This window comes from Heteronotia binoei, chromosome 3 (assembly GCF_032191835.1).
Source record: "Heteronotia binoei isolate CCM8104 ecotype False Entrance Well chromosome 3, APGP_CSIRO_Hbin_v1, whole genome shotgun sequence".
NCBI lineage: Eukaryota > Metazoa > Chordata > Lepidosauria > Squamata > Gekkonidae > Heteronotia > Heteronotia binoei.
Window position 1 is genome coordinate 137,276,965 of NC_083225.1, and position 17,780 is coordinate 137,294,744.

At 43.3% G+C, this 17,780-nt stretch overlaps 1 protein-coding gene across 1 annotated transcript in view; it reads left to right on the top strand.

The window, feature by feature from the left end:
• Positions 1–5,096: 5,096 nt before the first annotated feature.
• The window catches only part of PROS1 (protein S), a 42,670-nt gene continuing 29,986 nt past the window's right edge, over positions 5,097–17,780 (top strand). The window contains exons 1-3 of the mRNA XM_060234512.1: positions 5,097–5,312; positions 10,929–11,086; positions 14,205–14,229. Coding sequence (XP_060090495.1) covers positions 5,243–5,312; positions 10,929–11,086; positions 14,205–14,229 — 253 coding nt within the window. The 5' untranslated portion in view covers positions 5,097–5,242. The remainder of the gene's footprint in view (positions 5,313–10,928; positions 11,087–14,204; positions 14,230–17,780) is intronic.

Genomic DNA, 17,780 nt, shown 5'->3' on the forward strand with positions numbered 1-17,780 from the left:
CCTCTCTACAAAGCCACTACATGATGCCTTATAAGTGTACCTAAATTCAGTTACTGTATTATTAATAAATAACAGTAATTTTGTGTTCTATCTTCCAGTCCAAAGTGTGAATGTTCACCTAAGCAATACTGAGAGGAGGCAGAGGCGAATGTAGAGGGAAATTGCCCCTGTATAAATCGATGGTGCGGTCTCATTTGGAATACTGTGTACAATTCTGGTCACCGCACCTCAAAAAGGATATTATAGCAGTGGAAAAAGTCCAGAAAAGGGCAACTAGAATGATTAAAGGGTCGGAACACTTTCCCTATGAAGAAAGGTTAAAACGCTTGGGGCTTTTTAGCTTGGAGAAACGTCGACTGCGGGGTGACATGATATTTACAAGATTATGCATGGGATGGAGAAAGTAGAGAAATAAGTACTTTTCTCCCTTTCTCACAATACAAGAACTCGTGGGCATTCGATGAAATTGCTGAGCAGTCAGGTTAAAACAGATAAAAGGAAGTACTTCTTCACCCAAAGGGTGATTAACATGTGGAATTCACTGCCACAGGAGGTGGTGGCAGCTACAAGCATAGCCAGCTTCAAGAGGGGGTTAGATAAAAATATGTAGTAGTAGAGCTCCATCAATGGCTATTAGCCACAGTGTGTATATATATGTATATATAATATTTTTGGCCACTGTGTGACTCAGAGTGTTGAACTGGATGGGCCATTGGCCTGATCCAACATGGCTTCTCTTATGTTCTTATGGTCTGTCAAATGAGCTGCCAGGACTGCAAGTTGCAGTGGAGCTCCAGCCTCACAATTGACTGGGGGGTATTATTTTGTCATTAGTGTGTTGCAGTTGTTAGTTTTGGGCAGAGGTTGAGTATTTATTTTCCTATTCTGTAAGCCCCATGGTGCAGAGTAGTAAAGCTGCAGTATTGCAATCCTAAGCCTCTGCTCACTATCTGAGTTCAATCCTGGTGGAAGCTGGGTTCAGTTAGCTGGTTCGAGGTTGACTCAGTCTTCCATCCTTCCAAGGTAGGTAAAATGAGTACCCAGCTTGCTGGAGGGGGAAGTGTAGATGACTGGGGAAGGCAATGGCAAACAACCCTGTAAAAAGTCTGCCGTGAAAACGCTGTGAAAGTGACATCACCCCAGAGTCGGAAGCAACTGGTGCTTGCACAGGGGACTACCTTTAAATAGTTCCTAGATTGGGTTGTGAGTGGGAAGTACATTGTAAAAAAATCGGGGAGAGTTCCTTTTTGGTTTGTTATTGGGAAAAAGAAAACAATTTAAATTCTTTACCTGATTCTTTAAGTCACTTTATTGTTATAATACAGGAAAGAAAATAATTTTGGCTAGGGCTCAAAATATACCTTTTTCCAGCCCACACAAGAATGTTTCTTGCCTCCACCTCTGCTCCTTGTGTCAAGCGTACCAGAGGTTGCTTGGGTGCTGGTGAGATGTTGTTCATTTTAAGTGTTGGCTTTTGATACAGCTCAAGAGTTCTTAGCATAACAAAGAGCAGCAGTGCTGCCAGCTCTCGTTTCACTGGAGACTCCAGAGTGCAAACAAGATGCTTGAGCCTGTGAGGAAGAAGTGGGGAGAGGTGTGTCTTGTGATTAAAGTGTTTTGCATATCCTGAAGGAGTTTACCAAGCTTCTTGAGGGCATCCACAGCAGCCATCACAAAATTCACGTTCCACTGCATCAATTCCTGAAAAGCCATCCTGTCACACTCTTCCTCCTCAAGCATCTCTTTAAGTCTTTGCTCCTCTATTTACATCCATCACATATTCTGGAATGCAGCCTTGCCCTGGTCACACTTTTCCTTCTCCAGTATTTTCTCTGACATCTCATTTAAAATTGCTACTTAGAGCTTCCTGTTTCAGGAATATGAAAGTCAGGTTGCTGGAGATAACTCTGCCAGTGAAAGTGCTCTGCCCTTCTCCACAACATCCCGTAGGAACATAGAAAAGAAGTATATGATTAACCCTTAATTTAATTTGGTATTTTGAAAATGATGTCTGAACCCATAGTTGATGCACATTACATTTAATACTGCCCTTGTGAGGTGGGTAAAGTCTCACCTACACCATTGGGATCAGTGAACGAAAGTGTGATTGTGAACTGTCCAACACTTTTGTCTATTGGTGTGACTAGTTGTGGGGGTGTATCCTAAAGAAAGGGGACCTCAACCCTTCTGAGCCTTAAAATAGCACAATGGCTGGTGTTGTCATGAACAAACCAAATTAAATGTATAATTATCCACTATGTTTCAAGCTGCTGCCAAAGCCGAAAAATATTTATGATGTCAATGCAAAATTACCTGCACAAGGCAAAGTTAACCACTAACTTCTTTTCCCCAAGTGGTCAATGTGGGTGGCGTAGCCCACGAAAAAATGCTTGACAATGGTGATTCTTTGCACATTTGGAAGCTGCAGAAAAAGGAGCATAGCATGCTTTCAGCAATGACAATACACTCACCTTTACTTCCCCTGCCTACACTCAACAGATTTCACCACAGGAGGAAGTTTGCATTCCACCCAACACATTGGGAAAGTTTTATGACATGCTAATTCTCTTGTCTGTGGTTAATTAATACATGCCCAAGCTTCATAGGGAACAGAATGCTTTACACCATTTCAAAGATAGCCTCTTTCCCCTATAACAAAATGGCTGGTGAATATGTCCAAAAATTTCTAAGGAATATAACAAGCATCTTTTATTGTTAAAATATATGACAACAATGCAGCATTGTTAAAAGGAATGTTATGGACATTAACTGCAAATAACAAACAACTTAAGTGTCAATAATTTTTAAAAGTTTGGAAACATTAACTTTCTTCGAAAACTTACAAGAAGAGATTGGTGAAGAGCAGTGAGGGAACTGGAAAAACAGCACAACAGCAGGTAAGAAAAACCACACATTAATTAATTAAAGGGAACTGGAAGGGTATCAGCAATTTCACAAAACATTACAGGGCTTCCTGAAACTGGTGGGAATTACACAGCACCATTCTTTATGGATCTGGATTATAACACAGTAATATAATTTTAAAAATGAAAATCAGCATTGTAATTAGGGTTGCCAAGTCGAATTCAAGAAATATCTGGGGACTTTGGGGTGGAGCCAGGAGACTTTGGGGGTGGAGCCAGGAGACATTAGGGGTGGAGCCAAGATCAAGGCTGTGACAAGCATAATTGAACTCCAAAGGGAGTTCTGGCCATCACATTTAAAGGGACGGCACACTTTTTAAATGCCTTCCTTCCATAGGAAATAATGAAGGATAGGGGCACCTTCTTCTGCGGCTCATAGAATTGGACCCCCTGGCCCAATCTTTTTGAAACATGGGGGGTATTTTGGGGAGAGGCACTAGAAGCTATACTGAAAATTTGGTGCCTCTACCCCAAAAAACAGCCCCCCCCTTAGCCCCAGATACCCGCGGATCAATTCTCCATGATTTTCTATGGGAATAAATCTCCATAGGGAATAACAGAGTTCCACAAGACATTTCCCTCCCCTCCCCTCACTTTCTGACGACCCTGAAGTGGGGGGAGGGCCTCCAAACTGGGGGTTCCCCTGCCCCCACCTGGGGATTGGCAACCCTAATTGTAATGCATTTAATAGAACAATTGAAAAACAGTTATCGATGTGAGAAAATGTTGAGGCATGGTGGGTGGAGTTTCAAGGCAATGTTGACACCATAAAAAGGCAGCTAAAAACAATATTAAAATTCTAGGAAAGCATGAGTCTGTACGAAAAGAAGGAAAATATGGGAAAACTGGATCAAAACCCCCCACATTTAACTGGCAACTAGATCCAAAACTACTCTTGGAGCTGCTAAAACTAGTGTGAAAAATTTGGCAAAATTTGAAGATTTAAAGAAGCAAACATGCAGAAATTGTCACAATATATATACATTAAAAAGGAAGCAGGGATCACTGAGGGATTATCAGATGAAAAAAAATTATTCACATGCTAGTGGAAGATGGCAACAGAAGGGGACAGGCAAGTCTCTCTGGGGAGAGATTTCCACACAGTTTCAGTGCTATGACTGAGGAGGCCATTCACCAGGCTGTCACCCACCTAATCTCAACACCAAACCCTTGAATTGTGCCTGGGAACCAGTGCAGATGGGTCAAGACTGAATCGATATGTTTATGACCCTATCCAGTCAACATCCTGGCTGCAGTATTCTGTGTACATGTGTTCACTTGTGTAAACAGCGCTAGAATTGTGGGGAAATACCGGGAGAAAGTGTAGATGACTGGGGAAGGCAATGGCAAGCCACCTCATAAAAAAGTCTGCCGTGAAAACATTGTGAAAACAACGTCACCCCATAGTCGAAAACGAGTGGTGCTTGCACAGGGGACTACCTTTACCTTTTTACCTCTGGAAGAAGGGAAGGTTTCAGCAACCACCATTCTTATCCTTTTGTCCAGGGACTTGTAAGCAGGACTTGTACTTCCTTGCTACTTTTCTACATAAATTATACATTCTGCCCATATGTGCAGAATCTGTTTGTAAGAAAATGCCAATGTGTATTAATTTTACAATGGTCTGGGCCTGCGCAAAGGACGGGGAAAGATAAAGGTCCTGGGAACAGTTGACTTGGAAAACTTGCACAATGGTTCAAGAGGGCCTTAAGAAAACTGCGGGGTCTCTGCACAGACTGTTCCCTGCACCTAAACGATTCCGCTTGATTTTTTTTTTTAAACCATCTCTTCGGATTCTGATCGATTTGAAATATGCCCTATTTTAAAGCTTTCTGTTGAGCACAGCGTCCCTTAAAAATAACTTGATCCAGTTCAAAACTCTTCTTGAACTGTGCTTGGCAAGTAGGACGAGGAGCCTTGGAATAAGGAGGTGAAACTACCGGGAAGACTCACAATCGGCTTCCCCTTTTCCAGTCAGCCGCTGGAAGCCAGCCCCAAGGGAGTCGCGGCAGCCTCTGGGACGTGCACTCCGGCCCCCCCACCCCCCTCCATCCTGTTTATCTGCCATGCGAAGCACAGAGAGAGCCGTTTCCTGGAAATGTCCTGCCGCCTTGCTCTGACCCCCTCCCCTCAGCCAGTCGGCTTTCCCTCCACCCCCCACCCCGCAGGAGGAGGACTGGAACCTGGCAGCACACATCCCCGCTGCCTGCCTCGCTCCAAGCGCCGGGTAAACAGGGAAGCAGCAGCTCGGCGGCGCCTGCCAACGCCCCCTCCCCTTCCGAGCCCGGACCGAGCCACCGCGGCGACTCTCTTGAAGGATGAGGCTTCCGTGTCTGCTCCTCGGCTGCCTCTTCGTTGTCCCCACGCTTCTCGCGGAGGCCAGGACATGTAAGTAAAGTCGGTCGGCGCGCCAACTTTCGGGGGAAAGTTTATTTGCAGGCCACCCCCCCCCCCCTTTAGTCTTCTGATTTATTCGGATTCGTGTCGTTCCCGCGTCCTCCAGCTGGCTGCTAGTCCTGCGCAACGAGCAAAACCGTTGTTCTGACACTCGCTAAATTATACTTTCTTTAGGGGACGCATTTTTGCAGGCCTTCGGCGCGCTGCAATCTGGTACTGAGCATTTTACTCAGACGTAAAGCTGACTCTGGTCGATAGGCTTTAAGCCCTGGGAGGCGACTGCAGTCTGCTTTGGCGGTTACGTCTCAGGTTAGGTGTGTTCTGCTACTGCTGCTTTGCCTCGGAATTAGCTCTGTTTCGCACTAGACCTTTAATCCTGGTTTATCTCTGTCCCCAAGCAGACATTCTACACTAAAATAATAGAATCACAGATTCATAGAGTTGGTTTATCTGATTCTATGACTGTAGTGCAGAATGCCAGTTTGGGGACAGGGCTAAACCAGGATTAAAGGTCTAGCGCGAAATTTTGCATCCCCTCCCTTCAGCCGAAGCAGTCAGGTTTGTTTGTGCGAAGATAAGCCCAGGGCTGGGGGCGATCGATGCCTTGAAGAAGAGGAAGGAATTAGTAACACGTGCAAATATGAGCTCCCTCCCCCCCCCCCCCAGATTTGGGTGAAATAACCAGGGCATCATTATGAACAACTTGGTCGACATAGTGCTGAAAAGGTTTTATGCATTTGGAAAAATAGAAACTCATCACGTTTTCGCATCATCTCACCTCCTCCTCAAGTTCTTGTTCCGGTGACTCTTTTCCTTTCTCAGCTTCTTTTCAACGTTCACACCTTTTCCCCACCTGACATCTATACCTGCTGCAGTTCACTGTAGTCCACCTAACATCATATCCTAACTGAGGCCTGACTAAACACACATTTTGCACCTGCAGTTAGCATAAGTGGCCAACCTTCCCAGCAATTAACACAGAACAATGGTCACATTCAACAGCCAGTTTCCTTATCACTACCCTTCCAGGAAGCCCCACCAAACAATGGGCACATCCACAAACCAATTGCCCTTTCATCACACCCCCTCCAGCCTACAAATAGCAGCTCTCCAGCAGCCCTGGCCCCACTCAATGCACAACAGCCAAGAAGGTCTGAGCGCCTGCTCCGGCTGCAACGCCACTGAGGATGTTCTCCGTAGCTGAGAACGAAACGTCTGGAAGGAAAACTTTCTCCAGTAGAACACGGCACTTGATCCCAAAAGATTCTACAAACCCTAATGATGTTACCAGCCGTGAAAACCTGAAATCTTTGATAATTTATGTATTCTTTTATGTCCTGCCTTCCTCCCTCGTCTATCTTCAGAACTTATAAAGTATGCTGAACATATAATAGGGAAACATGGATTAGTTTTCAGTGAAGGGAAGGCAAAAACTGATGGAAGGAACATGAACAATTTGAGGTATGCAGATAACACCACAATACTGACAGAAAATGGTGAAGACTTGAAACAACTCCTGACAAGGGTTAAAGGAGAAAACTTCAAAACAGGATTACAGCTGAATATCACTGAGATAAAAGAAATGACTGCTGCGAAATTACACGGTTTTAAGGTTAACAATGAAGAAACTGCAAAAATTAAACCATTTTCTGTTTGTTGGCTCAAACATTAACCAAAAGGAAGACTGCAAACAAGAAATTGGAAGGTAATTGAGACTTGAAACGGCAACTATGAAGGAACTAGAAAAGATCCTTTAGTATAAGGATGTGTCACTGAAGACCAAGATACTATAGCATTCTCTATTATATGTATTGATGTGAAAGCTATACAATGAAGAAAGCTGATAGAAGAAGAAGATATTGGATTTATATCCCGCCCTCCACTCCGAAGAGTCTCAGAGCGGCTCACAATCTCCTTTACCTTCCTCCCCCACAACAGACACCCTGTGAGGTGGGTGGGGCTGGAGAGGGCTCTCCCAGCAGCTGCCCTTTCAAGGACAACCTCTGCCAGAGCTATGGCTGTCCCAAGACCATTCCAGCAGGTGCAAGTGGAAGAGTGGGGAATCAAACCCGGTTCTCCCAGATAAGAGTCCGCACACTTAACCACTACACCAAACTGGCTCTCTCCATAGGAAGCAAATTTATTCATTTGAAATATGGTGTTGAAGAAGAGTTTTACAGATACCGTGGTCCATCAAAAAGACTTAAGTGGGTTTTACGTAAAATCAAATCTGAAGCTAAAATGACCAAATTGAGGCTATTGTACTTTGGTCACGTCATGAGACTTACTGGGGGGGGGGGGGGGGCGGGGACCAATAATGCTAAGAAAAGTTGAAGGCAGGAGGAAAAGGGTAAGACCCAACATGACATGGACTGATTCAACAAAAAACCACAACTTTCAGTTTGCAAAATCTAAGCAAGGCTGTTAACAATAGGACTTTGGGGAGGTCATTAATTCACAGGTTCACTGTAAGTCAGAAACTACTTTAACAGCACAAAACACACATGTAGACAGGACAATTCAGTTGTGAATTATGCTGTAGTGCATCAGCAACACACTATCCAACAACGAGTGGATTCATCCTGAAAGGGAATACATTAGGACCTCATGTGGATTTTCCTGTCTCTTCAAGCAGTGCGATGGACAAATTCAAGCAAGTCTTTTCTTGCAGTTTTTGAAGACAAAAGAGCAACCTCAGGATCTGATTTTGACATCCCTAAGTCCCACTCTGTGGACGCATTACATAAGCACTTCAACTCATATTTTTTTTGTTCAGATCTTGAACATATGAAAGGATTGTTCCCCTGTCATTTATTGTGGTTGCCCAAAAACAAACCCAGTCAATCTATTATTACTTCTTGTCTGTGGGCCAGTTTCAGCAGTAAAAAGAGATCTGTACTGCTTCACAAAGAAGTTTTGAGTATATCTGATGAGTTAAGTCTTCCATGCTTGTTTATTTGTCACTTAAAGTGACTTCTGATCTTAAAATCAAAAATCATATTCTTAGGATCCTTGTTGGCCTAAACAAAATGATTCAACAAATTGTGAATATATACTGAATGGCACTTAAAATGTTGGAAAATAAGCAATTGGGATTTAAAATACCACATAGCAATCCTGTTATGCAGGATTTTTCAAATGAAAGTGTTCACAGTTAAGATTTTTTTAAAAAAAGAATTCAGATGTTCTATGGTAGGAAAAGTTAATTGATTTATATGTTGCACAAATTGTGTGTACCATTAAGTATTAAAATCCCATTTAAATTTGAAAAGAGTAGGATTTGACTTAATTACCATAAATCATAACATGTTAACCTGAAATTAAGATGTACAAACTGATCCCAGGTCTGTACCATAGGAAAAAAGTAGTTTGATGTACTTGCTGTGGCCCTCAATCATCTGTACCAGTACTTTGAACTTAGGGTTGATAAAAGGTTACCCTTTATTTGCTCTGTTTTTCTTGAGCTATGTTGCAGTCAATAGAAAGTTTCCTGTTGGCTTGAGAAAGGTGATGAGGTCTGTTAACTTTTCTGTGTTTGATTGGAAGAGGGCAAAAACTCATTTGATTTGCAGCCTTCAATGCAGCACTGAGGAGTCATTTTAAGTGGGAAAATGGTCTGTTGCTTGAATTTAAAAAAACTGACTTAAAATGTTGGTAAGCTGTGTGTGTCATTCATTTATTTAAGGATGATGATATTCTCCTTTTCCAGACAATAGAATTTGCCCTCAAAGTGACTAGCTGTGTAAGTCAATAAACCAATAAAATTGTCAATGAAGCAAAAAAACAAAAAACAAAACTGAAGCAAAAGGATTACAGCAGGATGAAAGGTATAGCAGTAATACATTTACAGTTAAATTTAACCTCGAACAGCAAACTCTGAGAGAAAACACCTAAAATATAGCCTAAACTAGCATAAAGTAACAATAGCGGGGGCAAGGAGGGGGGAACCTTAGAAAGCCAAATGAGGCATTCAACTTGTCTGTTTCTACTGTCTTGGGTTATCATTATCGCTTGCCAGAATTTAAGGAGCAGTAGAATGGAGCAATCAATCTTGGGGTCTTTCCTTATTTGGCAATATAACTCTGCAAGTGACTTCTCAGTGACAATGGTACGCATTCCTGTGCTGAGATAAACTTGCTGCAGAAAGATAACATAGCTGTTCACCACCTTGAATAATAATAGCAAGATGCGGCTCTTGCAGGATTTATTTTCTAGGGGACAGGGTAGGGTTCCCAATCCCCCCGCTTTAGCGGGAGACTTCTGGGTTCCCAGCTTAATCTCCCGGTCTTCAAAAATTGAGAAGCGGGGGGGGGGGGGGAGAACATACCTATAGAGCTCCTGTTGTAGAGCTCCTGAGCAGTTTGTAAAATCCCTGTCCCTTTAAGGCTGGGCAGGAAGGAGGAAACAGGAAGGGCTTCGGAGAACGGCCCCTCCCTTCTTTGCTTTCGTTTTCTCAGCAGGCACAGTTCTCCGGAAGAAGACCAAGTAAGTATTTGTGTGTGTGTGTGAGAGAGGGAGGGGGATTCCCTGGTATGGAGGCCCTCCCTCCCTTTAGAAAGTGTGTGGGGGGGGAGGGAAATGTCTACTGGGCACTCTATTATTCCCTATGGAGAATGATTCCCATAGGGAATAATAGGGAATTGATCCGTGGGTATTGGGGGCCCTGGGGGGGCTATTTTTTGAGGTAGAGGCACCAGATTTTTAGTATAGCATCTAGTGCCTCTCCCCAAAATACCCCCCAAGTTTCAAAACGATTGGACCAGAGGGTCCAATTCTATGAGCCCCAAAAGATGGTGCCCCTATCCTTAATTATTTCCTATGGAAGAAAGGCATTTGAAAAGGTGTGCTGCCCCTTTAAATGTGATGGCCAGAACTCCCTTGGAGTTCAATTATGCTTGTCACACCCTTGTTCCTGGCTCCACCCCCAGTGTCTCCTGGCTCCACCCCCAAAGTCTCCTGGTTCCGCCCCCAAAGTCCCCAGATTTTTCTTTAATTGGACTTGGCAACCCTAGGACAGGGGCATATTTTCCAGGTGGACATTCTCACAAATACACAATGAGAGGCATCACATTGCCACCAACAATTCAATTGTATGTTATTATTTAATTTATTTCATCTATTTCGATATCACGGTTTAAGTGATCCAGCCTAGTGTTTGATCAGATCTGTTGGTAACAAGCTGGTTGCTTGTTACCAACAGATCTGATCAAAAGAGCACAAATAATTTCCAAGGATAGAGTCTTTCTCCGCCAGACCTTTTGGCAAGCATCTTGTGATCTATTTAATTTCATTCCCAAGTGAGACAGATGGCTCCTGTTGTCAATTTACCGTTTTTTGTGAAATTGACTAGGCCAGAAAGTAGCTGTGTTATGAACTGCTTGTAAGGAAGAGTTCCAGCCTTCATAGTATTGTTCTTAAGGATTCCAGCTGTGGTGGTGCTTTTTTCTTGGGGTTGGGGGTTAATTAAAAAATCCTGACTGTTGATTCCTGATCTTTATATAGATCTATCTCCCAAGTTCCTCAGAATCTTAACTGTAAATCTTCACTCTACAGAATTGCTTGATTGTAGATCAATGGGTTCAATGCCAAATGTTTGTTTTTATCAAGTTTTATCTCAGCATCATGCTTCAGAGTTTCTGGTCAGAAAACGTCGGGCAAATTCCTTTATGGAAGAAAGTAAGAAGGGAAACTTGGAGCGGGAGTGCATTGAAGAATTGTGCAATAAGGAAGAAGCCAGAGAAGTCTTTGAAAATAATCCTGAAACGGTAAGAGCTCTTGTGTTAATAGCCTAATATATATTGGCCAGTTATTAAGGAGGGACCTAATGTTGGCAGAACACAGGTTGGTTTTGTGTCTGTTTGCATCCCCTTAGCGAGTTCAAGATACATCAACATGCACATATTTTTATATAATTTCCTAAGCAAATACCAGGAGATTATTCCAAGGCTGGGGAAATACTTGAAATTACTAGGAGTATATACAAATTCTTGGGTGACTGGCAGTGAAGTCCATGGGAGTTCTAAGCTCCTTGCTTATGGTTCCTTAGGTGGTATTCTCCAAGGTTCAACCAGCATAGCTTTCAGCGGCAGAACTTTCTGATGTGCCTTCAGACCATTTTCAGTAAAAGGTTATTGGCGTAATAAAATAAGATAATAGTAAAGAGCACATGGGCCGTTTTCGCACTAGCATTTACTCCGGCATAGCACCCCATTTACCTCCGGATCTTTTCCTGGTTTTCCCAGCTGTTGCTCCGGCGCTGCGGTTTGCTCCGGCGCTGCAGGGGTTTCACACCAGAGTATCTAGATCCACCTCCTTCCGGAGTTTTTGAAAACCTCCGGATCCACTCCGCGGAGTTTTCTGTGGGAAATCCATCCACGCCGGATCGACTGCTGTGTGGGCGGCACCCTCTCCCTTTCCGTCCTCCCACCCCATCCACCCCCTTGGCCAATCATCAGCCTTTCGCGGCGCTTCCCCAAAGTGCTGGCACGGCCATTTTTTTTTTTAAACTTCACAGTTTTGCGTAATAGCGATATTTCGAAATTACAAATAGGAAAAAAAAAACCCTCCTGGAATAGCCTCAATTGCCACTTCAATTGGTTTCGTTAGAATTTTTTATTATTATTATTGACTTTAGTTGCGTTATTTCGCTGTTGCGTTATCTCGATAATGCGAAAACGACCATTGTTGGGGGGGGGAATCTAGTGCCGGTGCGGGCCAAAGCGTTCATGTGTGTGTGTTTTAAAAAGGGAATGCCTCCCTCAGCTGTGCCACCAGGATTTCTGGACCTGCACAAAATCGCCATGTATAAAATGGGAAGTTGGAGTCCTGCATTCTTCTCCCTGGCTACATTCCGCTCGGTTAGAAAATAGACGCGAGCTCGCTCTTCACACGCGCCACAGAAGGGGAAGGAGAGAATGGGGCGGGGGGGGGAGCTCTGGCAGCAGGAATCAGTCAGGTCCCCGTTGCAAGCGCCAGCCGGGGAGGGGAAAGAGAGCGGAGGAAATTTGGGGGGGGAATATAGTGCTTCAGAATTTGGGGGGGGGGAATCTAGTGCTAGGATTCTCCACTGTGAATGCTTCTGTTAATACATAAAGGGCTGTGGAGGATTCTACAGCTGCAGCCAATCCATAAGCAGCAGCAGCACACGTGATGCGGTTTGTCCACGAAAAGAAGGGGAGGGAACAGCTCGATGTTACGTTAGTACGTTAGTACGTCATTACGCAACCAGACTTGCGCTTAAAAAAAAAATGATTGACAGGGCATCGAACTCAAGTCGATGCCAGTGGGAAAACGATTTGAGCCGGGGCTTCAGGGAAGGCGACTCCGCAAAGAGTCACTAGTGGGAAAACGAGAAAAATGATCCGGACATAATTGCGCCGCGGAATAAGGGGAGCAAACGCTAAGTGCGAAAACGACCATGGTGTAATTTAATGAAGTTCCTCGTTCAAATATCCTTTCAGCCTTGAAATCAATTGGAAGCCTTCAGGCAAGCTGTCATCTTTTAGTTTCAGCCTAACTTGTTTTTGTTACCTCATTTATGTTCAGGGCTATTTTTGTAGCAGGAACTCCTTTGCATATTAGGCCACACACACCTTGATGTAGCCAATCGGAGGAGCTTACAGGGCTCTTCTTACAGGGCCTACTTTAAGCTCCAGGAGGATTGGCTACATCAGGGGTGTGTGGCCTAATATACAAAGGAGTTCCTGCAACAGAAAAGCACTGTTTATGTTTATATCCTGCCATTCTTTTTACTGAACTTGACTACTAAAGTATCAGTTAGGGGGAGTGGGGATGTAATTCTAGTTTAGATATTACAGTTCCTTTGAGAGTGCTGCCTGGTATTTCCTCTTGGTGGTGATAATTCAAACACAGGCAGTTAGCATTTTTGTAATGCTTTTCTTGTGTGTCACTGAACTGTCCGCCAGGGCTTTTTTTGAGCAGGAGTGCACAGGAACACAGTTCAGGCTGGCTTGGTGTCGGGGTGTGGCTAAATATGCATATGAGTTCCTGCTGGGCTTTTTCTACCAAAAAAGCCCTGCTGCAGCCTAATGTATCTGTGGTAATGAAATCATATCTCTAGCAGTGACAGAAGCATTGGGAAAAGTGGTGGCTCTAGGATTTGGAAGCCCTTGGGAAACAAAATGAGCTGTCTGAATGTGGAAGAGGCATAGCATGCAACATGAGGGTTCTTGAATACAGCCCCTGACCCTTTGGCTGCTCCGTGCAAAGCTGATCCAGGGTGGCAATTTTAAATGTGATGTTGCCACAAGAGTTACATCCAGGGAAAGTTCCTGTTGACAGAAGGGATGGTGATTTTCATCAACTCATTCCCCTTCTCTGATTTCATAGTTATGCTGTTCTGGGGTCCCCTGTCCCTCTGAAGCAGCACTGGATGTGGGGGTGGCATTTTGGGCTGCAGAACAGAAGATGTGGTGAAGTCCCAGTCTGTTAATAGAAATCCTTTCCAATCAGTAGCAATTTTGCTCAGTATCTAATCACGAAATATGATTGTGGGATACCATTATGATGGATAACCATGGGTAGCAATTTTTTTAATGGTGTCATCTGATCTTAAGCATCTGAAAGATTAATTATAAGCAGTTAGCACCATAACTGAAATATTCACAAACTAAAGCTAGCAGATCCCCTGCATTTAATGCAGTATACTTTGTGTGCTACATCAGAAAACACCAGTCTGTTACATATCTAATTATAAAATGAGCAGCAAATAGTAAATAAAATTATTTTCAATGATCTATTAAAGTTATAGCTCTAGTAAAGGCAAATTAACTTTCAAAGCAATACAAACAATTAAACAGTGTCTTCTTTTATTTTGAAATTCTAACTGATTTTTCTCCCCCCTTTTTAAAAAAAAAAAAACAGGAATACTTCTATCCCAGATATTTAGGTAAGTTTAGAAAAGAAATGCATGCTTTTTTTCTCATTTCCATATTATCAGTTTTATTAATTTAATCACTAATGGATTTTAGAAGGAAACTGAAGCTGGTGAAAAGATCCTTGGTTAATTTTTAAATTTTATTTTATATACATTATATGTAAAGGTAGTCCCCTGTGCAAGCACCAGTCACTTTCAACTCTGTGGTGACATTGTATCACAACATTTTCATGGCAGACTTTTTATGGGGTGGTTTGCCATTGCCTTCCCAGTCATCTACACTTCACCCCCAGCAAGCTGGGTACTCATTTTACAGACCTCGGAAGGATGGAAGGCTGAGTCAACCTTGAGCCAGCTACCTGAATCCAGCTTCTGCTGGGATCAAACTCAGGTCGTGAGCAGAGCTTGGACTGCAGTACTGCAGCTTACCACTCTCCACCGTGTTATATATAGTCCATGACAAAAATTAGATGACAGGATCCTACTTATAATAACAGATGGTACAAACTATATATATATAGTATAGTTATATATATATAGTATAGACCACATTCCCGAACTCTTTATTCAGGTAGGTTATTGAGCTGTTTTTTTACTGTACAACTATTACCTTTGTAGAAAAGCCCTCTGGAGTAATTCAGTTTTGTGCATTTTTTGGATAGCCAAGATAGTGGGAGGCTTCCTAACATCATCAGTTAGGCCATTCCATAAGGTGGGGGCTTCAGTGGAGAATGGACATGATGGGCAGTCATTGATTTTGCCCATTTGAGACCCCTTGGGAGAAAATTTGAACTCCTTCTGTCTGCACCCTGTTTTCTAAGGAACCAACCATGTATGCTGTTTCTTGACCTTTTTATTGCTTTTTAACAATGCTGTTGTGGGTGCTGCAGTGTAAAGGTGGATAGTGTTTGCAGGGAAGCTGTTTAATGCTTGTTATATAATTATTTCTCCTTAAGCCGTTTTACTGCTGAAAATCAGGAATCCCCAGCTGTTTTATTTTCTCCCTTGCTGCAGAAAACGTAAAGCTAACCATAAATGTTGCAAATATAGGTAAAAGTAGCTTGGGATTGGTGATTGCAAAAGTGAAATTTGTGGAGGAAGAGTCTCACAGAATAGACACAAAATTGGCAAGACTCTTCCATCCAGCACTCAGATAATCCTACAGCTGCCAGGACTAATTTATTTCTAGGGGTCCTAACATGTAGGAATCACACGACTCAGGGTTGAGGTTCTTCGCACCAGTCTGTCTTGTCTGATAGTGGTCGTTTATTTTATACATTCTTCTTTACACAATCATTTACTAGAAGTATGCAGAATAAGGAGACAGATGTTTACCTTAGTTATACCCCAAATGTGTCTTCCAGGAAGAAGGTGAAAGGGTATCAAACATTCCAAGGCCCTCAGCAGTCTTGCATAAGGGCAAAGTATACAGAGGCTTAAGGCTGCCTTCTAAGTTTATAGATGAATTCAGGACAAGATTGGTGTGCCAGATCGTTGACCTTTCCTTCATCTTCTGTTTTTTAAGGGGCATCAGCAAATTCGTTAAGACATTCTGACCCCTCACCATCACTCTCTGGAATTGATTGTATTAAAGGGGTATACTGTTCCAATTGCTTTGCTAATACATATGCATGATTGGCTTTCAAGGTATATTCTTCTCTTGGCAGTTTACATATTCTTGTAAACAAGACAAATAAGGAAGGCAAGCATTGTACAAAGCAACACACTGCTACAGGTAATCCTGTCATTCCCAAGCCCCACTGACAAAGTGCCCAACCACCCTTTAGGCAGCCAGGACCATAGTGCTTCCCATCTGGATGGTAGAATGTCCTTATGAATGGAAGCAGCCAACTGCCGTAGGTTGTCGAGCTGATGGTTTATTCTTTGAGAATTGTTGGTGATATTGAAGCATCACATATTTTGCAATGATTCGCATCCTTGGTGGTGGAGGAGGAGCAGATAGTCTATGGCTGCTCGGTTGTCTAAAACAGCATGCCGCAACTCCATCTGTTCTGCATTCAAAGCAGCTAAGGCGATGGAGGTAGAATTAATAGTTTTTGCTAAGCTGCAAGCAATTTTACTTAATGTTCTGTGATTAATAACAGCTAAGGCTGGCACCCCAGCGAGTGAAGCAGCAAGGGACACATATTCAGCTTGGCTGAGGAGCTGAACACTGGAATCACAAGAAGAGTCCAACATGGCAGAGGAGTCCTGTCTCCCTCGAGAGGCAGACTCTCCAGCTACCTCCTCCTTTGTGGGGAGGACAATGGTTAAACGGCTCAGGCAACAAGTGGTTTCTTACAGGTTGGCAGGAATGTAATTAAATGTTCGAGAGCCACAGGTGAAAAACCATCCTGGCGGTAGGAAGACATGACCATAATTAAAGATTATATTGTCTATAAATGAACAATTGAAATTGGTTAGACCATTAGGCACACAATAGGGCTTGGAGGGATGACTACTAAAATTGACAACATTGGCACATGCCGTGTTATTCCCTGCAGCAGCAAAAGGGGTAAAAAAGGAAGCTGCGTTCAGGGAAGTTGATAACTGGTACTTCCCCAATTAGGAGACTGTTGGTAAACCATGCTTTCATTAAAATTACTGAACAATGTGTAATTTTTTATGCGCAGGTGAGGTGTGCAGACAGGAATTAAACAAGTAGCTAATAACATATGCATATCAGTGGACTCCTTTAAACAGAAAGAGAAAGCATTTGCTTGCTCAGCCAGATGATCCCACAGATTATACTGCAACCGAGATTCAAGGGGGGCCATCCCTACTGGGGCTGCTTCCCCCTGAATCCAGAAACAACACAGCACATAAAGAGTGAGAAGTGAATTGGCAGTGATAACAGCAAAGAGGGCAGCACACAGGTTCTCGGGCGTTTCCGGCTGGTTGTTGGCCCGTAGCACCTGTTGCGCTTTGCTGGTGGTCCGTTTTACAGCCCCCCATGTCACCAGCGGCGCTGTGGGCCCCCTCGGAAGGGGGTGGAATGGTCGCTGAGCTTTCTCCAGGCTGACCTTTTCCATTTTGGGCACCAGATTGGGAGCTGCCTGAGGCCACGCCATGAGTAGGTCGAACACACTTAGCCGGCACCCACAAAGGACCTGTAGGGGTAAGAACAGAAGCAAAACCACATCCCCAGGTGATAAGGGGCACAGGTCCCAGCCAAGTGCGATCAGGCAGGGCTCGATAAAACACCAACGACTGGGGGAGTAATGGTCGAGCATGGAAATGTCGATCATAGGATGACGCCAAACCTGAAAGAGAAAAAGTTCCCAAGCCTGGGATTGAAGAAAAATTTAATTGATTAAAAGTAAATAAAACTTTATGGATTTGTTGTGTTATGGAAGCCAAATTAGGGGTCCGGAATTTCCTGTTTTAATTGTTTTTTCCAAAAGCGTTTTAAAAGAGCGATTGGTTCGTTCCACAATTGCTTGACCTGTAGAATTATAAGGAATACCATGACTGAGACTGATGTCCCATTGTATACAAAATTCTTGGAAACCAGCAGAACAGTAGGCAGGGCCATTGTCTGTCTTGAGTTTTTGAGGTTTGCC